Source organism: Solanum verrucosum, unplaced genomic scaffold (assembly GCF_900185275.1).
Source record: "Solanum verrucosum unplaced genomic scaffold, falcon-dt-bn FXZP01000049.1, whole genome shotgun sequence".
Lineage (NCBI taxonomy): Eukaryota > Viridiplantae > Streptophyta > Magnoliopsida > Solanales > Solanaceae > Solanum > Solanum verrucosum.
The window spans coordinates 5241996-5265333 of record NW_026020221.1 but is presented as its reverse complement, the minus strand read 5'-3'; the positions used below and the strand labels follow the sequence as shown (position 1 = coordinate 5265333).

Here is a 23338-nt window from a genome sequence, read left to right as displayed (position 1 = left end):
ATATTTTTAAGAAAACATATAAAAAATCGACTGATCTTCGAATTCCATTTATATCACATAAATTAAAACAAAAAAAATTAATATTTATTGGGCCCATGCTGGCACGGGCACCAAATATCTATATATATGTGTCACAAATGGAAAAGTCCCAATAAAGGAAGCAACATATATTATTTATAAATGACTTAAAAAGCATTAAAAATTACAATAATTACCAATTTAAAATATTTAAAGCTATATAATAAAATACGTTGACTCTCAGAATTCTATCGGGCTCACATATATTGGGACAGAAAAAATAACACATATCATTTTAAAATTACCAAAAAAGTATTATAAATAATAATAACTAACAACTTAAAATATCTGAAAGACATTTTAAAAGGGTTAATCTTGTAATTTTATCCATATCACATAAATTAAGACAAAGTGATCAGTAATGTACGTTATTTGAAAGTTACATAAAAATATTATAAATCACAATAATTAATAACTTGAAACATTTTTTTAAAAAATATGAAAATTTGGATGACTCTCCAATTAAATTTCATTTGTGTCACATAAATTGAGACAACAAAAATAACATATATTGGGTCCATTTTAATTTATTTGTCTTATTTTTTATATTTTTTTATATTTAAAAATTGCGTAAAAATACTATAAATCAGGATAATTGACAATATAAAATATGTTTTGAAAAAAATACAAAAAATTCCACTGATTCTTGAAGTGAATCTATCGTAAAAAATACTATAAATCATGATAATTGACAACATAAAATATTTCAAAAATGTTGTATGTGGGTAGTCTTATTATGCCTTAAATAGCGTCAAAGAAAGTACATGTTTATGATAAAAAAGCTTATTCCTTTATCCACGCAAACAATCGCTTCAAAAACTCGATTATTAGCCCCAAAACATACCATTTATATTATTGGGCCCGTGCATAGCACGGGCAACATTATCTAGTAGTCTTATATAGTGATTATATTAATATTGTTTGTTTGATATTTATGTATAACTAAAAATTAAAATAGTAAATTATTACATTCTTAATGGTTATTGATTAATCCAATGACCCAATATTAAAAAATCAATATTGAACTGATAATTCAATAATTAGATTTATCAATCGATTTTATTTTTGCACATCCCTACGTCCAACTAGAGAAAAAAAGAAGGATCCGTCTATATAGGACATTTTCCATGTTCACATGCAAATTTTTAAATATATAAGAAAATTATTTTCTATTTTATTTACACATTTCATATAGTATTAATTGTTAATTCATTATTAAAAAAAAGTTATATAATTTAAACAAATATTTGTAAGCAAAATCAAATCTTCCTCTGCCAAATTCTCTTTTTTAAAACCGTTGGTGGATGGCTCTTTAACTTTCTTTAGAGCGAAGGAATTTGTAGATTGCAAATTAACATAAAAAACTAGTCGATAATTGACTATTACATTTTACTTTTATATGTAATTGAGTTGGTGATAGTTTAACCTTTTGTATCTATTTTCTCTTTTATATTAGTATATTATATAAGTAATTTTATGTAGATTTATGTCCTACGATATATATTACTATACTGCCGATTGTATTGTGATAATCACATACAAAACTTTACAACGTTTACAAGCCTAGAGGCTTTACATGTTCAATAAGGAAATTTTTAGGTATTGATTCCATTGTGCGATCAATTACCATCTCGTGCCTAGAGATATACTGAGTAATTTTTAACGTGATGTGATGTCTCTAATAAAGTCGTAATATGATATTTGAGATCTTTAGTAGTATGAGTTATGGCTACTTGTTTATCCCAAAGGAATTGCACAGGATCTTTAGTACTTGTTATATCTTTTTTCTTAGATATATGTTATTTGAGCTGAAATTTTTTCGAAAAATAACCTATTTAGCTTTGTAAGATAGAAATGAAATACGTATAAAATTTATCCTCTTTAAACAACACCATATAAACTACATTAGATATGTTATTGTGGTTGTAACACTTCAGCACTATTTTTATTAGGTGCCCATAACATTTATTATAGACAATTACTTGTAATTATCTCATATGTAATATTTCCATATATTTTATCTTCGTTTACCACCGCACATACACGATGCGTTGAAAATATAGAACTCTATAACATTCGCAAGTCTATCGATTCCGCATGTTCAATCAACACAACTTTAGGTATTGACTTCATTATGCGATCATTTACTAGCGTGTACATAGAGATATATTATAGAGTGATTTTGTTGCATGATATGGTGTCTATAATAAAGTTATACTTTATTGCTATGTGTTTAGTTCTACTATGATATTTGAGGTTTTTTTTGTATAAGTTATGGTTACTTGACTATTACAAAAGAGTTGTGCTGGATCTATTGGCGGACCGATAATCCTAAGTGTTTTGTGCTCCCTTTTAGCCATACAACTTCTTGCACTGTTGTAGAAATTGCAACGAACTTTGCTTTTATAATTGACAAGGCTATGCATGTTTGTTTTTTTTCTACTTCAAGAAGAAGCTATATAGAATACAATATACTCCCTTTGTCCCTAATTATTTGTCCACGTTTTTATTTATAGTTATCCCTAATTACTTGTCCATTTTGACAAATCAAGAAAGGACAAATATTTTTTACCTATTATACCCTCAATTAAATGACTAATTACTTTGAGAAATGCAGAATTTTCCATCCACTTCACAATTAATAGGGGTAAAATGGTAAACTCACTATGTCATTAATTGATTTCCTATTAGGTGTGTCAATTCAAAAGTGGACAAATAAGTAGGGATAGAGGGAGTATTATTATGTAACGATATGTAACAATAATCCAAACAATATATAAATTAGTCATTAATTATTATATGCCTTCAATTGGAATAGAGAATAAAATTGGTACCTTCTTAATTTTCTTTCATGAAAAATATTTCGAGGAGGGAGTTATAATCTCTTATCAAACTAAGTCAGAATTTTAATTATTTATTCTATTTTCATGATTTCATGCAATATTAAACCTCACAAAGGTCAATTATCATCTATCAAGATTGATTTAAGTATATATAGAGTAACTTTATAGCACAATTAGTCAGGATGGCCGAGTGGTCTAAGGCGCCAGACTCAAGTTCTGGTCTTCGTAAGAGGGCGTGGGTTCAAATCCCACTTCTGACAAAATAATTTTTTATCCCTATTTCTACAGACTATAACATGCTTAGTTTCGTTTTGTCTTCTATTCCTATTTGCATGAGTTGTAATATCTCATGAAATTATTTATCCCATCTTCAACGTGAGATAGTAATAGTCTCACAATTTTAGTTTAAATTGTAAGATAAAATAATCTCGAAATTACTATTAATATTTCAAATTAAATATGGGACAAAGTTAATTTTAAATTTTAGCTCAAATTATTATTTTTGTCTCATATACCAAACGATTCTTAACATGATCATAAGTGAGTCTTGGAGAAATTAAGGACCCTCTTTGGCCATACAAATTATGCATTTTTGTAATGTTATTTCACTTTATTTAAAAACCAATGTTTTACCGTGAAAATTTCAAATCCAATTGCAAATAACATGTCTTTCGATTCACTTTTCACTTTTAAAGTTGTATTCAAGTAAATTCAAGCATGAGTATTTTTCTAAATATTATGTGCAAAAAAGTATAACCAAACACAACTCCATAAATTTCAAATAAAATATAAAATAGTTGAAATCTATGACCAAAGCGCCTACTAATTTCTTAAGACCAACGAATTTTTAATCGTTAATAAAATGAAGAAAATTGGTCTTAGCATTTTACAACAGTATTTTCATTGCACATACTATCACTGGAGGAAAACATTCAAAATACTCTTGAACTTCACTCCTGGGGGAAGGTCCTATAGCTAGGTTACAAATTCGAACCATGGAAGTATTCACTACTATTTAAACCTCGTGTAAATACAAGATGCTTTGTGCACCGGGCTGCCCTTGCTCTAGTGAAACTATTTATGCATTACAACTGATCAACTTTTGAACAACCAAAAATAGAAAGAAGGATATCAGAAAGTAAAGCTTGAGAAGACGTAATTCCGTGTATTTACTCAAAAACACAAGCAAATACCATTCACAAGTCATTAAAATCTAAAACTGCATCTGAATTAGATGATTAAGGTTGATATATCATCAGCTCCATTAATTGGAAAGGGGAATTATATTACATGAAGATCATGATGTTCTAGAACCTAATTTGTTTCCACAGAGCAGAATGTCTAACATGTTAAAAGCCTATACAAATATAAAATTTAACTTCAAATGCTCCAAGAAAATGTCGAGTCACCTTCAAAACTGAAGTGATCCAAGGTCTACGTACACTTTTACCCTCCTCGGACCCCAATTGTGGGGTTACACTTGGTATGTTGTTGTTTTTTGACACTAATAACTATCCTGTTAAGCTTGGTTAAGACTGAAAATCTCTAATGATTTAACCTGTGAACTTCCATGGTACTGCAAGTGACAAACATCTGAACACCAGCAAGTCGTCATCCAAGCAGATTCTTCCGAGCATTGGTTTATTGAACGAATTGACCTAGTTGAATGACCATTGCGCTTATGTCATCAGAGGATCCTCTCGTTACTGCCAAATCAACAAGCTTTTTGCAAGCAGATAAAGGCTGTTGGTTATCAACACCTACGCAGAAAGGTCGAAGTAGCTCCACTGCTTCTTGATTACTTACCTGAAAAATTATACAAAGAAAATTAAGCCTCCTAATTTCCCAATCTCTTTACACTATATATAAACTTGAGAACTTGGAACTTTTCACAGTTTCAAATGACACTTTTTATAAGCAGTTGACTGAAAATGAGAAAAAAAAGTTTTAGCTGGTTACCTTTTCCCAAAGACCGTCAGATGCCAAGATCAGGAATTCACATTCTGGTTCAATCGTCAATATTTTTGTCTCTGGTTCAGCTATCACCCATCTCTTAAGCTGGGAATCTCCTATTCCTCGTGACACAGCAAGAGATCCTTGAATTCTCCACACACCGCGGCAACAATCTACATAGCCACCTAGGCGTTCAATTCTTTCCATTTCATCTTGCCTCGAAGGATGATGATCAACTGTGAGTGCCTCTGCCACTCCTCCTCTGCTCATAACAGCACGACAGTCACCAGCATTTGATACAATAAGTTCTCCATTCTGTACCAGTGCTGTCACACAACAGCTCCCTCCATTTGCATTTAGCTTAAGAAACTCCGCGTCTGTAGTGAGGTAACCCTCTCTGACTGCCTCTTCTAGTCCCTCTTCACTCCTCAACGCCACTTCATTTATAATATTCCTGCCCAAATTCTTTGCCGCAAACTCTGCAGCTTTTGCTCCACCATGTCCATCAAATACACCAAAAAAGGCCTGAAATAACGGAAAATAACATTCAGCATACGAATAAATGCCATCTTCCAGTCGAATAAACAATGCATCTATCTAATTCAACAACACCAATCACTTCCCTCAAGTCATCACACCAGTTCATTGAACTCATTATATATGCTTATTATACGCTATTAAGGCAGAATCACATTGATTTGTGCCTTTGTTTAATTAAGTTAATTCGTTCAATTCGAGTAGCTTAACAGTTTCAATCCCACAAATTACATTAACCCATTCATATGACTTAGATTTTCCTTTAAGCATTATATTCATAAAATTGTGTTTAATTGGTGTGAGAGTTACTAATAAACTAGAAGAGTGAAGGTTCGAGTCATGTTGGAGGATAAGTGAGACACTATTGATCCTCCAGACGTGCTAATAAACCATCAACAACAACAACAACTACACATCAATTCTACCAGTTGCATGATTAGATGGTTAAATCAATCTTTCATATCAATTAGTATCCATCTTTAGGCAAAAACTCCATTATGAAATCCTCAATTCAGGAGTGAGATACTCATCAAATATTATCAACAGATATAGATAAATTATCCATCAATAATCCAAAAATTAAGAGATTAGACAAACATTTCTAGCAAATAAGTAGCACCTGTTTAGAGCCGTTTTTAGCATCATCATTAACTACCGCAGAATACCGATCTTCCATATCACCTCTTTTTTTCCCTCTTTTACAAAACACAGAGTAACCTTTTCCTTCAACTTCCACTTCATCCACCCTACTCTCTTCCCTCGGAGTTTCACCAACGTTTCCCAAACCTAACGATACGATCGGAATCGAAATCCTCGCCGGCCTCTTCCTCTTTGAAATCGCCACCGCCTCCGCCGTCGTCGACGATGACGACGTGGAGCACTCCGTCGGTTCCTCCTCTTCCCTTAGATTTCTGTTGTAGCAATTAGTCAACGGCGATAGAGGTGATTGACATAAAACTGCCGGCGCCGGCACCGGAGATAGTGATGATGATGCATAGAAGGACGACAGATTTACCGGCGATTGTATAGATGATGGTTTACAGAAAAATGGTGAATTAATTAGTTTGGGTGTTTGTTGTGATGGTGAGAATATTTGAGAATTTGTTATTACTATGGCACAAGGCATTTTTGTTCTTTGTTCTATTTTTGCTCTGATTTAATTTGCAGGTTTAAATTTTTGGTTGTACGTAAATTTGGAGGAAATGGGGGTATTTATATTGGCATTTTTGGTTCCTACTTCGAAGAGAGAATTAGTCACCAACGCGCCATGCATGTGTGATGGATAACCAAAGAAATATCTTAATGTGAATTGAATATGGTTGACATTACTCCATTTTTAATTAAAGTTTTCCGGATTATGTATCAATTTGATTTGATTTTGAAATTTATCAGTTTGATTTATCGATTATTCATTTGCAGACATGTTAAATTGTTATAGAATTATTAAGATATTGATTTATCGGTTATTGATCATTAATTATTATTCGTTCGATTATCGATTTAACTGTTAAAATTTGATACAAGAAAAATCATTGAAAATCTCTTAAAACAAGGTGATAAATAAAATAAAATAAACCATGAAGATAAGTTGATAGATATCATCTTACTCTAAAGCAAATACTGATACATTGTAGAATAACCGAATGTTTGAACAACTATAAATAAAAGTATGAAACTAAACTCTAAGTCAAGAACTTTATATAAAATGGTATAAATATAATTTATTAATTTACTATAGAGTTTTCGATTAACCCATTAAGACCGTTAGAAAATGATAATCCGATAATTAAAAAATAAATAAAACCCTTATCGAAACAGCTAAACCAATAATTCATTGTCGATAAATCAATAAAAAAAATCAATTTGAATTATTGATTTTGATTCAATTTTGAACAACCCTAACTCTCATAATGGACCATGTAATTAATGTGTGAATTATGATTTAATGGTATCCCAATGAGAATACTAAACATCAAGTGACAAACTAAAAATTAAAATTAAAATTAAAACAATTACTTTTTGTGAATATAATCATCATCAAACTTATAATGTAGTTGAATAGAGAAGGATTGTTGAAGTCCATATAAGAAGTCTAACTTTTCCTCATTCAATCAGTGTGAGACTTAACAATAACGATTCTTGCAATGCGTGAATCAAAACTTAATTAGACTTCAATAACGATACCAAATAGAACGTGAAAAACACAATAAAATAAAAATCCAACCAAATACTTTTTGTGAATATAACCATCAAAACTTATAGTCTAGTGATATCGTCACGAGTCCACATAATGATATACAATATGTGTGAGTTTGATTCTCATTATTCATTTTCTTATAAAGTCCAAAATGAATTTCATCGTCAGACAATTATTGATTCAGGATTAAACGAAATCGCTTCACTTCAATCGAAAATAAATAAATAAATATCAAGAGCTCTGTCAATCTACAATTCCTTCCCTTTTTCCATATGCCAATAATTTAATGGCAAAATAAGTTTTAAAATATATATTATTATTTTTTTGCAAAAATTAATAAGTATGCAAATTTGTAGTTTCTGGAAACTCCAAAACATGCATCACGTAAAGGTCTTTTGATTGTTGACAATTCTCAAGTACTTGGTCTAAAAATTCTAAGTCTAGGGAGAAAATTTCAACTATAATTGAAGGGAAGAAAAGGTAATCAAATAAGTAGAATGCTAATTTGGGTACCGTTAATTAATTACTTGTTCACACTCAAGCAAAAGTTATTCATAGTCGGCGACAAAATTAAGACAATTTGTGTGATAAATAACCCTCCCACCGATTAATTTATTTATCTTACTTTATATTTTAGTCTATTTAAAAAAAATATCTTTTTTACACATTTTCAAATTTTAACTTTTCACATGATATGCTTAAGACCACAAAATTAAAGAATATTTTACATATTTTTTAATTTAATACCGCATGATTCAAACATTTTCTTTATTTTCTTAAATTTCATATCATGTTAAAATCATATAAATAGATTGAAACAGAACAATATTGTACTAACATCATAAAAAGTTCATTAATAAATACAATAAAAAGTACTCCTTAATTCTGTCTTATCTATGTGAAAAATTTCATTTATGTGAAACCCTCTTAGTTCTATGAAAGATTAAAAAATCCAAATTCAGAAGGCCAATGGAGAAAAAATGGATAAAATTAAGGGATTGTTTGTTGCGGAGAAAAAATCTATGTTTGATTGGTAAAAATAATTAAAAATTAATTTTCATTAAAATGAGAAAAATAATTTTCTTAGCAGAAGTAAGAAAAATAGCACAACTGTCACGATCCAACCCACCGGACCGTGCAGGCACCTACTCTAATGCCTAAATAGGAGATCCCTTGATTCCCAAACAATTTAAGACATGCGAAAGATTAATAAAAATGGGAATAAAATAACATTCATGAGAACTTTTATAAAATAAGGAGTTTTGTCAACAATTTGAGTTAAAACTTGTAAAGTAATTAACACCCTAGGGATCTAGTCTAAACAAGTACAAGATATTCTAAGATTTACAAGACATATAACATAATAACAAATGACGCAGCTCCCATCAAATAGAAGGAAAAATAGGAGCTGTTGGAAATTGTCTTCATCTTCATCTATGAAACATCACGCAACCAGACTATGCCAAAAAGATATAACAAGAGTAGTATCATTACAAACCACACGTACCGGTAGGCATCATCGGTCAACCCGATACCCACCGCACAATATAAGAAAATCAACTAGTAGGAAACATGCAATAAGATTGTTCACTCCTCCACCTTCATATCCTCATCATTCCCGAACACATTTAGCATATACTAGTACTCTTAATTCTAACCCCTTACTCAATCTGTCCTTGATCATAACTTAACCATTCTACTTCTTGGAGGAGGTTCCGAATGTAACCACCACCAACCTGATCAACCAATCACGACATACCTTTACGTATTACACCTCACCACTCAACTCTTGACTCCATAGTACGTTCTATCAAGGCCTATTAACTATCTCCATACAATTTCCCAACCAGAGTAGTACCTAACTACTTAACACTTAACATATCACCCCCCAATTCTCAACAGCGAGAACACAAACCACCTCTCTAAGCGACACTTAGTAACACCTGGACCCTCAGTCTCCACTTACCATATCTTATTCTGGTTTGAGCCGGACCATTCACTGTTCATTCAATAATGAGGTATATAACAAATGAGCACACCACCTTAATGCAATTATACAAAATTATAGTTTAGCTAACAGTTTCAGAAGCATTGTACAACTCCGCATTCTCAATAACCAGTAAATATAAGAATCAATAGGCCTCTCATGGAACCCATACCAAACAATTAGTGTACCAAAACGTGGTACTCGATCTCAATTAGTGTGTCTGACGTGACACCCGATTCAATTATATGCGTCGGTACGTCGCACCCGATTAGTTAGTGTGTCGGAACGTGACACTCGATCCATTCAACACAATCACATTCATATGTACATTCTCATAATCATACAATCAAGTGTTGAATCATGACATACATTTGTTCATTCGTACTCATTTCATTATGTTTGATCAACAAGGCTTCATTCACCTACATACATGCATTACAATGAAGCAATTACCAACATACATCACACAAACAAGAAATCAAACCATCACCTACACCTAGTCCACATGACAGAACCTCCCATATGGTACACATTTCACGTAACCACTAAGCATACAGGTACAACCATTCATTTTTTAGGTGCACGAAAGCCTACACATGAATTATACCATCAATTATCAATCATACTACGTAGTGAACACAAATTTAAGTCTACTCCATCAAATAAACCTAGCCTACTTGGGCGCCAAGCAGCTGCACGAAATTATGGCTCTAATTCTGGTTTTCGGACCTCATGACGGTGGATTTGATCAGAAATCCGCATGCTAAGACATCCTTACGCTAGAAATCTCTTTTTCCTTTCCTTCACAAGCCTAGAGCAGCCTTTTGAGGGTTTCTGGGCTAATTCTCGCCTCTTTTTGGTGTTTAAGGAAAAATGAGAAAATAAGACTTCGCGTTATTTAAGTTTTGTCCCATCCATCTCGCTCTGGCGCCGCCGCTCTAGTGGCAACTGGCCCACTATGGCGGGATGATGACCTAGTTTTTCCCTGACGTTTTGCCTTTCCTAAATAACGATGGTTCGGGTCGTTACAATAACTAATCAAGTTGATTATATCCTCCCCACCCTTATCGTACTTATCTTCATCCCACCTTCACAACCCCATACTCAGGGGCGGACCCACCCTTATCGAAGGGGTGTCAATCGACACCTCTTAGTCAGAAAATTACATTGTATTAAAGGTTAAATTTTGATTTAATAAATATATATATAAGTATTGACATCTCTTAAGGTATTGTAAAGATTCTTTGAGGTCATGTGTTTGTTCTAGTCCTACTAGTCTCATAATTAAAAAATTTACTAGAATCATTTACACCCTTTAATAACAATTCTGGATCCGCTACTGCCTATACCCCTACTCTACCCTTACATATCTTTATATTTATCTAGATTATATATAAATACTTTTATACTATACAATAAATTTATATTTATTTTCTTGAAAAATATTTTTCATCAAAAATATTTTTCTCCTTACCGAACAATATCCAAGTAGAGATTTGGTTTATACGCAATATGAGGTGAGAGTGGGGGAACGCCCATTTGGCCGTCAAAATGCTTTTTATAAGACCAAAAAATTAGAATTAAATGGTCAAACACGTTTCGTTTTTTTCTTTTTGGCTGTGGTGTGGCTGGCTGGCTGGCTGCTTTCATATTATAAAATAGTAAACTAAAATGAAATAATTCAACACAAAATTCACACTTACTTAGTACTATAGTGTTTTATTAAGTAACTGAACTGGCGATTAGGTGTTATAACTTGTTATACTCGGTCTTTGTTTCTTCCTTGCCATTTCGTCTTTTTTTGGCCGATTCTACCTGCCTGCTTCGTCATCAAATTAGTCTCTCTCGCCAAACACGTATCGTATATTTATTGATCTAAAGTAAATATTAATGTAAAAAGATATTTTATTGTTCATTTGTTCCAATGTTTCATACTAAAATAAAAACCCTAATCATTTGATAATTATTATCACAATCAATCCAAATTGGAGTGGAGTTAGAATAAGACTTACTGGTTTGATCGAATAGTAGCTATAATCCAAAATCTATATTTGTTTCAATAAATTCATCGAATATGTATAAATTATTAATTTGGACACCAATAACTTAAAAGAGCTACAACTTTTAGTCCATAAACTTTACATTTTAAAATTCTTGTCATGCATATAGGCTTCATTAAAAGGAAAAATGTTTCATCTATCAAGAACTCTTTTATTCTTTCGTGACATATTTATTGAAATCTCAAGGTTTGATACAAAACTTACCTTTCTATTAAATTAGTTAGAAGAGAGAAAAATGAAGTAAATTTGTTATAAATTTTTTTTTTCACGGATGTCGGTGTTCGTATTGTAGCATGTTTTAATAAAATTTAAATTTGATCAAGAAGTTCCATATTTTAGGGGGCTATCCAACAAGTCAAATCTACGTATACACTTAATAAGACTTAAATTCGAGATATTTGATTAAGAATAAAAAAATAATTACTATTTTACCACAATTATATTTGAATATAAGTTTAATGGTGGTCAAATTGAGGAGTTACAATAAAATAATTAATCTGAGGAAAAAAATACTGTTTTAAAAAAATAAATTAAAATTAAAGATAGCATGATTGACAAGCACTAGTTTAGGTGATTCAGTCATTGAGAAGGTTGAACTTGGTTGGATTGAGAGCTAAGTCATAGTATTACAACAACTTTTAAATAATAAATAAATAAAGTTTCAAATATGTGGGGCTTCTACATGCAATAATATTTTGTCTAATTATGAATTATTCTTCAGTATAAAATAAATGTATATGATATATATTCAAAATTACAAATCTTCATTCAAATTTTAACAACAATTCCAATTTGTCCAAAATTGAGGAAATAGTCTCAACTGCCTCTGTTTTAATTTGTCTTTTATCTTTTCTTTTCTTTTGGTTTTATTTACTGTTTCTTGTTTTTTTTAATTATTATTTTGGGTGTTCAAAATGGTGCAACATTTTGATGAATAATTCATTGTTCACCATAAACTTTGACCGATTCACTATGGTTTAATTTAATATATTTAATTTACAACTATTATTTTGTGCCAAAGTGTTTGGTTAGTGTTGTTTAAGTGTTTGGTTAGTGTTGTTTTAGTCTAATTAATATTTTATTATTTTATATTATAACTATTGTTTTGTGCCAAAGTGCCTAAGTGTTTGGTTATTTTTTTATTATTTCAATAATTACTTTGAACAGTTCACAAATTGAAGATTTCGTACAAGTGAAACTAAAGTTGCTTATATTTTTATTGTTTTTTTTAATTATTATTATTATTATTATATATTTTGATCTTGGTGTGCTATTTCTTTATTTATTTCTCTACTCCTTATTTTTTATGTTTGAATAATTATTTTGAACACGTCTCGCTAGTTGGTATGCTAATAAGTTTTCATAATACAAGAACTTGTGATAGAATAGATCTCGTGATATCTTTCATTATTAAGATTTCAAATTCAAGCTTTTAGAATGAAAAATATTCTGCTTAAAATTAGCGCTTCCACTTTTATACATTGCGCACATGGATCTCAATTAATTAAGACACATCCAAACGAGTACCATATATAAGAGGGGAGAACAAAATTACCTCAAAAAAACAGACTTTACAAGTTACAACATGTCAATATAAATTTAATCGAAGTCTAATATAATTACGGATATCAATAAGGAAACTAAAAGAATAGTACATCCATATGCATGGTTGACCAAATTTTATATAAATTGAAGTATATTTAATTAATTTTGATTGGGAAGAACGTGGTAGTTTATACATCGTGTAATCATTTTCTATATTCTATATCAATATAAATATAAATGAATTTTAGTAAACATACCATGTGATAAAGTGATTAATTAGTGGCTTCAACATTAATTAATTGTTGAAAAGTATCAAGCAAGTATTATTAGAGTATACGTGTTCTATACGAGGGAACATAAATTATTGTAGCTAGTTCTTTTTCACACGATATTTCGTTTTCTGCTAATTAATTCTTGCCACGCTTAATGTTCTTCTTTTTTTTCCATATATATATTTTAATGATAGTATTTTCATCAAAAGTAGGAAAATAATTTCCCGCTGGCGGTAATACTTCACAATTACTCATCAATTAATCTTTTAGATGTTATTATCAATTTTTAATAACCGAACATTTCTTAAAAACACTATTATTTCATTTGGTTTGTCATTATTATTATTATTAATATTATCAATCTTTAGCTGTTGTTTTTTTAATAAAAAATAATGTTTCTTCCTGTCTTCAAGAATATAACCATGAGTTAATTTCATATATAGTTACTAATTTTTTTTTTATAACCGAGAAATTCGTCTGTGACCTGTTCTTTGGACCAATCACAGCCTTCTAAATTCGGTGGATAATGGACCCGCCCCTCTATCCTTCTCCATTTAAATATCGGACATCGCTTTGCATGGTGTGGGGCTTGAACCTGCGACCTAAGCCACAAATCCTCCACCTTTTGCCACTTGAGCTAGACCTTGGGGGATATAATTACTAAAATTATAGGTATATGATTACTAAAAATATATAATTTAATTAGCGAGTTCAATCAAATTGAATTACCTTGTCTTTGGCTTATATACGTGTTAACAAAATACATTTAATAATTATATAAATAATATAATCAAAACTCATCAAATGAAATTGTAAATTTTGAATGAATCCGCCTTTAGTAAAATCCACATAAATAAAGACATTTTTCGTAATTGAATAATTCAGCTGTAGCTTCTCAGTGACAGCGTGTAAGCACATAGTCACCTTTCTGCCACGTGTCATACCCACTGCTGAGCTGTCTTGTTGCTGTAATCTCTGAATAGCCACGTCACCTCCACGTGTCAACATGGATATACATAATACTCTCTAAAGCCCCATCCCCCCTCTATAAATTGACAACTACTTACCCAAAAGATTATTAAAAATAACTAAATAAATAAATAAAATCTCAAACAAGTAAATTTTACTGAAATTATTATTAAAATAAATGTCAACAGAGCAAGAGAAAAGAGCTGAGCTGGACCGCAAGGCAAGGGAAGGAGTGACTGTGGTTCCTGGAGGAACAGGTGGCAAAAGTCTTGAAGCCCAAGAACACCTTGCTGAGGGTAATTAGTTCATAAAATTTTATGTTACGTTCGGATTCTTCAAAAAAATATCGATACGGTTTCAAAAATATACCTCTAGGATAATACATATGTACGTGTCAAATTTTCTAAAAGTATCATTATGTATGTATATGTGTCAAAATTTTCAAAAATAACACGTATCATATATATATATATGTATGTGTCAAAATTTTAAAAAATTAACATATTCTGTCAAATTTGCTATTAGTAGTATATTTTTAGAGAATTTAACACGAATATGATAATAATTTTTTAGAGTTTAATTATATATGTTATGTTGCTTGGAGTGTTAAAAATTAACACATAATTTTCTTAATATATATTTGAGTTTAATCTAAAATTTTGCAATATATATATATCAAACTAATAATGGTATCGTTTTAAGGGTCTTTACTTAACATCGTCCAACTTCATCCAAGTATACCATAGAAGTCGCGTAGCCGTATTTTATCATTAAAAAAAGTTATTTAAATTTATCTAAATATTATAGAAATTAATTAATAGGAAAAAATAAAGACATTTTATCTGAATTTAAGAAGAATCGGAAACCTTTGCATTGAAAACATTTGTATAGTGATTTGTTGTGATAATTAGGTATAGTTTGAATATATTTTTTACGAAAAATAATTTAGGAACTTTCTGTAAAATTTGGACGAAGTTTATTAAGAAGTTTTGACCAAAGTAATACAAATATAAAACAGATGAACAAAAGTAATACACATTTTAAAGAAATAATCAAAATAATATAAACGCTACCACCAGTAATGTTTTACCTATTATTTTATTTATAAAAAATTGACAGACAAAAAGTGAAAAAAGAACGGACATTAACATGCAGTAACGAATTTGCTTCAACTTATGTCAGTTGCTTGCCTTCTAATTTTTTCTTTTCAACTTATGTCAGTTGCTTGCCTTCTAATTTTTTCTTTTCAATTAAATTTATCATTTTTCTTTATTCGTTTACTTTTAGCATGGATATGAATAATTTCATTTCTTCGATGTTTATGCTTGTTGGCATATGTTAGGATTGCGAAAATATTATCAGTTTCTCTATGTTTAAAATGGTGTAAATAAAAAATTAATTCAAGGTAACTTTTGTAGTTTTAGATTTGACCTAATTAATAAGATTTTAATTATACTGACTTTTAAAATAATAAAAATGACACTATATTTTATTTCAATCACTTTACTTGTCTTTGTGAAAAATAATTGGTTCAAAATAGTTGTCATTTAAAAAATATTTCAAGGTATAGTTAGTTGTTTGTTTTCACCTTTATCTTAATTCATAAATATAGAGATATTTTGGATAAAAAAATTTAAATTATTTAATCAACACCACTTAAAATTTATGAATATTAATAAAACATTTATCAATTATTTATTTTTACAATTATTGAAATGATTTATTACCACACAAATATATATATAATTTATTTTACATAAAAAATTTAAAATATTTAATTAGCACTTTAAAAAATATTGTGAATTAAATATTACAAGTACAACTGCAATCTCTTTTTCAAAAATGTAGTTTTTCATATTACGTTATCAACAGTAACGATTTATGCTAACGGTAGTTGGTTTTCCTATTTTCTATTCGTTAGTTTTTATGAATAAAATAATAGATAAAACGTTACTCATGTTTATACTATTTTGGTTACTTTTTAAGAATATGTATTACTTTTGTTCATTTGTTTTATATTTATATTATTTTGGTCAAACCTTCGTTTATTAATAGTGTAATAATTTTGTTGTAATAAAATATAAACGAAAGTGATCATTTGTTTCGTTTATTAATAGTGTAATAATTTTGTTGTAATAAAATATAAACGAAAGTGATCATTTGTGAAATTATACTGCAATATTAAATATACGTTCAGAACAACATAAGTCGTGCATTATAATGTTTATAATTATATACACAAAATATATATTGTAACATATTTTTATTTTGTAAATTTTGTAATAGACAAATAAGTTCACATAAATTGAGTCGTGTTTTTGACATTTCTCTCTATTTTTTTTTCTGTAAACTAGGGAGGAGGCAAGGGGGGCAAACGAGGAAGGAGCAAATCGGAGAAGAAGGGTTCCAAGAGATGGGTCGCAAAGGCGGGTTCAGTTCAAGCGGCGGCTCAGGTGGAGAGCGTGCCCAGGAGGAGGGTGATCCGATTGATGAGTCCAAGTATAGAACCAAAACTTGATCATGAACAAGTTGAAGTTGATACTAAAATAATTGTGCTTATCTTTTTAAACCTTTTTTTTTGTTAGAAAAAAAAAGATCGAGGTTGAATGAACATGTTACGTCTATAGTGTAGTGTACATTATGGGTGTATTTGGTATATGGATATTTATTTTTTTATTTTTGTAGTATTCATGTGTTTGATAGGTAAGCATAAAATATACGAGAAAGTCTGAAGCTAAGGCCTAAGGGTATGAGGGTGGTGAGGGGAGGGTTATAAGGGTGGAGATGGAGATATAGTCTAATTGAGGCTGGAGAGGAGATAATCATACTTATGGAATTAATTTGTTTCATTGTTAGATTGTATTAAATTTCGAGGGTGACTCTCTTAACAAGAGAGTTTTCATATTCAGACTCAAATTTGAGATGTCTGATTAAGAGTGAAGCAGTTTCATCACTGTATTACAACTCATGCTGGTATAATTAAGCGGGTTAATAGCTTGTTGCCAAATTTTAAAATGGCATAATATATGGTGTTTTTATATTTGGTCTCAATTTTCAATTTTTTAGTTTAGGATGTGTATAAGTAAGATATTTAAATTATTATAAAGTTAATAATTAGTAAACATGTGTTATATGATGAATTTATATGCTATATAGCAAGTCGCATGTAGGACGGCGTATATACTTGTTTAATAGTGTAGTTTCATTTATATGGTATGATGAGAATAATTTATAGTATGGTGGGATAGTGTATACGCCGTCTTATTTCTACCTTCCGGAGGAACCCACAACAACAAAAAATCGTACGATATAAACGAAGCAAAAATTAACCAAGTAATAGTAAATCGAAGAATAAAAATAGAAGGAAAATACTAATAATAATACCCAAAAGGGAAACTATATAGAGCATATTCAACAATTAACTAACCTTTCTTCCCTAATATTATTTAGTCCATCTAAATAAGATTTAATCACTTTAGCTAACTAGCAAATCTTGCTAAAACTCCAACTAATGGTGCTGAATTAGCAGTAGCAGCCTCAGCTTGCTTATAATTATCTCTTGAATCATTATAATTATCACTATTATCAGGTCCTCCAACAATTGCCCCAACTAAAACATTTGGATTTGGTGCATTTCTATTGAACCATTGATCAAAACCTTCTTGGCAACCCACTGGTTTTTTGTCTTTTTTAATTGACACAATTGATGCTCCTCTATGATGAACTTCTTGTGGATAATTTGTACCAAATCCAACCATGTAACTCATTTTTTGGGGGTTTTCACCAAGTATATAATCCACCTGAAAATAATTGGAAAGTTTTTAGTAAAGATAATCTAACTAGATTTTTCTACTTATAGACATCGATATAACAACATGTTCAGTATAATTTTATAAACAGGGTCTGACATCGATACAACGATAATTACCAATAACATGTTTGATGTAATTCTATGATTGGAGTTTGGGTAGATCAATAGGATGTTGTAGATCTTCTCGCTATATATATTTTTGTGGGATAGAGAGACTGTTTCAATAGATCCTCGGGTTACAGAAAAGAAACAAATATGAAAAAGGTAGCAAGAAAATCCAACAACAAAATAGCAAGAATAAATAGGGTCCGACATCGATACAACAATAATTAATAATGACATGTTTAATGTAATTCTATAATCGAGGTTTGGGTATGTAGATTAGTAGGATGTATGCAAATCTTATCGCTACATATACTTTTGTGGGATAGAGAGAGTGTTTTCAATAAATCCTTAGATTACCGAAAAGAAACAAATATGAAAATAGCAAGAAAATCTGACAATAAAATAGCAAGATATAAAGTAGTGAAACAATCGATAGTACTATTAATGCTATTGTTGGTGTAGGAAATCTTTTTCGTATTGTCATGTCACTAAAAGAATATCTACAAGTTAACGCCTACTTAATTGTTAGATTTGTAATTTTGAAAATAAGACAGATTACCTGAGATTTAACGAAGTTTATTAGTTGCAAAGGCTCCACATTTCCACTAGAGCATTGTAGAGAATTTTTAGTGGCAGATAATGTATCTGCATAAGTTGTTATAACAAATGTTGCAGTTGTGACAAATTGAAGATTATTCCAATAATCCCACCATAAAAGTCCTCCATTAGTCTTCTGTATATTGTTATGTCCCTTTTGTATACAATTGCATATAAATTCCTCTGCATTTTTCTTGTATTCATTCAATAAAGTACTTTCATTCCCTGCAAATTTATTCTCCAGCAGATCCTGCAAGAAATTAATAATGTGTGAGCGAAACACGAGTTTAACTTCGGTACGCTAATCGTATGAAATGGACTTAATTGATGAAGATGGTTCAATTGACATTCCTTTGCCTATACAAATAAGATGCGGATTCAGGATTTGAGCTAAAACTGCCATTTTTTGTATCTCAATTTATGTAGCATCATTTAATTTGACATAAAATTTAAGAAACCTTAGACATGTGAATGTAAGTCATTTCGTTAAGGAAAAAAAGAAATTATAAAATTAAAGTTATTTTTAATTATAGAAAAATATCTTTACTATTAGGATGGATTAAAAAGGAATGGTGATTTTTTGAAATGTGATATTCTAGAAATTTTTGTTAGAATTTCTGATTTCGTCACTCGCTAATATTAATATAAAAATATTACCTTGGCAATGAGTACCTGAGCACCAATATATTTGTCATCCCATGAAAAATTTAATCTGGTCCCACCACAACTAGTGGACTTTTCATTGATGTAATCCAGGTATGATTTATCTTTGGTGGCTTTATACAACCAAACAGCTGCCCACAATAGTTCATCCTGTTTGAAGCCCAAATAAGAAGGGAAAAAACATATATATATACAATCAAATTTCTCAGTAATGACGATGTTTGTCTAAATATCGTTGACAGTTATAGCGAAACGTTATTATCAAGAACAAATAATATACCATAATGTGTGAAAATCAATTTTAGTAAAAACTTGATTGTAATATTGAAATGTTGTTATAGTAAGGTCTGACGGTACTCGGTAGATATCACTATTTGGAAAGTCAAACAATAAGTTTGATTTAATCCAATTTAAACTTCAAAGATTAATTAGATATGTCACATTAATTGAAACGGAAAAAGTAGTTACAATTAAGTTTATAGTTTAATTGTTTGACATCACCAACGAGACAATACAACTCTTCATTTATAATATAATAGCATAAATATTTATTTTAACTATCGTCATATAAATTGAGATTACCTCATAGCCGGAACTACCATAGAATTTATCGGCCACAGGAATGCTACTTGTGTACACGCCTGGAAACTTTTTAGCAAAATCAAATAGCTGCAAAACAATGCAATAATTAATCAACATTTGACTAACAAATAGGTTTATTGGAAGTTCGACTTTAGAAATAGCTTTGTAATACGTAAATCTGAATTAAATCAAATAAATATAATTGACCAATATTAGCATATAATACTTTTTTTAGAAAAAGAAAAAGAATCTTCACACAAATAATTGAATAAATTACTATTTGTTTTCTAAATGTATAAATAGATTATACATGAATTATACGTATATATCATATCATATTAATTATTTTAATTTAATTAATTATGTGAACAAGGTTATTTTTCTCTTCCAAAAAAAGTTGTTTTGTAAGTATGACTTATTACCTAATCAATTCCCATAATCATTACTCCGTCCGTTTCATTTTTACTTGACCCTTAACACTTTTCTTTAAAAAGTATTTATTATGGGTCTAAATTAATGTAATTAATTACGTATTGAAAATTTAATTATTAGTTTTTTTTATATAATTATTTAATAATAAATATTTATATTTTTTAAAAATCAATCAATTTAGCTTGATTCATTGAAATTTGCAAGTAAAAAATACATATCCTTTTTTAATATAAAAAAAAAACAAATAGAAAAGATCTTTTTATAGCGAATGCATAAATTTTAAAATTATTACTATATCAAATAATCAATGCATATAATTTAAATATAAATACTATTAGTAAGAGCTTAGTTGTCACCTCTTTGGCATGAGTAAGAAGCTGATTCGAGTAACCCGAATCAGATTCCTTAAAAGCAACGGCCGCAACAGCCAGAGCTGCGGCCGTTTCTCCAGCCAGGTCAGCACCTGGGTGTTGTTCATCAATTTTGTAAACACTCCTCGGCGTTGTCATATCTTCCGGCCTCTCCCAACACTTATGATCGGAAATTCCCTCTCCGATTTCGCCATATAAAACATGAGACTCTTTATGTGCTTTGATGAAATAATCAGTTCCCCATTTGATTGCATTCAGAGCATTTTTCAGTTCATTTTTTGAATTTAATTGAGATTCGAATTCAGTTGCGCTCCATGCTAGCATTGTTATCGTAAATGCCATCGGAAACCCAAATTTTACGTTGTCTCCGGCGTCATAATACCCTCCCGTTAAGTCAATCTAATTGAAAAATTGAAAAAAAGAAGAAGGTTAAATCATAAAATTACATGATCGATGAAGATTTATATAATCTGTAGAGTGACAAATGAATCTAGAGTTTTTTGAAACAAAACCTAGGCATATGTGAAAAATCAATAAAAGTATACTAACATTAGGAGTAATAAATAAATGTGAAACTCGTAAAATTAAAATTTTGAATTCGCTTATGAAATTAATTTGTTTGGAAATATGACATATAATAATTATTGTTGTTTGTGCTAATTGTTCGCTCCCTAAAGAGAAACGCATACAAGCATAATTATTATTTTTGGACAATGGACTTATGGATTAAGTCAAATTAAAAAATAATTAATTCAGTTGAACCATTATACTGATTGTATATACTTATGCAGAAAAAAGTCAAATCAGTTGAAGTCGTTATACTACGACATTCTTGTTTTAATACGTGAAGATGGTGATGAATCGTTCTCATATATTATCAAAATCTTTTCGATTGTTCTCTAGTTACACTAAATTTTGATACAAGAAAGAGGGCCTTGTGTGTACTTGTGCAAAAAAAAAAATGTTTGTGTGATTTATGTGTGTCGATTGTGCATCAATAACTCTAGATTTTAGATTCCCCTCTTATAGGAAGAAAATACTTCCACGATTTTGCTTATATAAACTATAAATTCATCTGAATTCAAAAAATTTGGCTAATCGAATAGTATATATAAGTTAAGAAAAAATACTAACCACAAATACCCGATTCCTCGAGAAATGATCAAATGGGCTAATACAAGATTCTAGAATTTCGAACTCAAATGATAAAATTAAAATTCTGAATCTGTGTCTAATGTTTACGTACCCCGTCGTCTTTGCCATCGTTAAGGGCTGAATCTCCACGCCATTGTACACGTTGATTAGAAGGCAATTTTCCAGATCTTTGTGCTTCAAAATACAATAAAGATTTTGTAAGTGCTTCTCCATAATCAATTGAAGCTGCATTTACAAATAAAATCACAAGGCAAAAACCAAGCATAAAATTATTTGTTGAAGACATGGTTAATAATAAAATTATATTATTCAAGAGAATTTTTTTTAGTTTGTGAGTTCTCTCTTATATGGTTTGAGGATATTGCATGATAAGCATATATATATTGAGAGTTATATTTAAGACAAAAACTCTATTTATGAGACATATATTATTTTTTGTATTTTTTTTTAAACTCTAGAAAGTACTTTATGTAGATTGTAAAAATGGTAAGAATTTTTTACACTTTATTTATTAAATAAAATGGCCTGAACGGGCCACAAAATTCATTTTTTTTTTAAAAAAATAGGAGAGAATTTGGAGGATCCTACTAATGAATTGGGAAAATGGAAAGAATATCTTTATCTACCACGTATAGACAATATTAACTATTGAAAAAAATAATTCAAATATATTAGCGATAGAAATAAATAAACTTATCCACACTTGTTATTTATATCAGATTAAAATTTTATTTAATTTAACTTTGGAGTCGAGGAACATCACAAGTCGAAGGGAATATGGTTTATTTCCTCATTTTCCTTTATTGATTTTAAGTTATTTCCATTTTGAGTGTTATATTCTAATATATAACGTATATATTTTGTTCATAGTTTATTAATATCATGTATATATTATTATTTCAAAATAAAGCTATTCAGGAACAATGAATCGTTTATCCTGTAATCTAACTTTAGGGGTAAGAGAGAAGACAAGAAATAAACGCAGCAAAAATTTCACTTAAAACATATAGTTTTTTTAAATGAAAAAATTCAATAAAAATAGCATAGTGTACGTGGAATACCTTTTTTGTGAAAGAAAAAATATTTAGAGTTTATCATATATGATTTTCAAAAAGTTTTTTTTCCGAAAATAGATTTATAAAAAAAGAAATTTTAGATTTTGACTAGTTTGAATTTTACTA

General features: G+C 29.8%; 3 protein-coding genes and 1 non-coding gene across 4 annotated transcripts; 2 read left to right on the top strand and 2 right to left on the bottom strand.

The window, feature by feature from the left end:
* The first annotated feature begins 3097 nt into the window (after positions 1 to 3097).
* TRNAL-CAA (transfer RNA leucine (anticodon CAA)) lies at positions 3098 to 3181 on the top strand. The gene has a single exon. It is a non-coding gene; the product is annotated as a tRNA-Leu (tRNA).
* A 934-nt stretch (positions 3182 to 4115) lies between these two features.
* LOC125831660 (putative protein phosphatase 2C 53) lies at positions 4116 to 6593 on the bottom strand. The gene is made up of 3 exons (XM_049510831.1): positions 6031 to 6593; positions 4881 to 5399; positions 4116 to 4727 (listed from the first exon to the last, which is right to left on the bottom strand). Exons 1-3 carry the CDS (start codon positions 6535 to 6537, stop codon positions 4563 to 4565), a joined length of 1191 nt encoding a protein of 396 aa, XP_049366788.1. The 5' UTR covers positions 6538 to 6593; the 3' UTR covers positions 4116 to 4562.
* An 8026-nt stretch (positions 6594 to 14619) lies between these two features.
* Positions 14620 to 16959, top strand: LOC125831407 (em-like protein). Its single transcript, XM_049510611.1, has 2 exons — positions 14620 to 14737; positions 16796 to 16959. Exons 1-2 carry the CDS (start codon positions 14620 to 14622, stop codon positions 16957 to 16959), a joined length of 282 nt encoding a protein of 93 aa, XP_049366568.1.
* A 961-nt stretch (positions 16960 to 17920) lies between these two features.
* LOC125831314 (endoglucanase 13-like) lies at positions 17921 to 22485 on the bottom strand. Its single transcript, XM_049510513.1, has 6 exons — positions 22249 to 22485; positions 20988 to 21401; positions 20200 to 20286; positions 19612 to 19767; positions 18917 to 19204; positions 17921 to 18241 (listed from the first exon to the last, which is right to left on the bottom strand). The coding sequence occupies exons 1-6, from the start codon at positions 22441 to 22443 to the stop codon at positions 17921 to 17923; spliced, it is 1461 nt and encodes a 486-aa protein (XP_049366470.1). The 5' UTR covers positions 22444 to 22485.
* Positions 22486 to 23338: the final 853 nt, after the last annotated feature.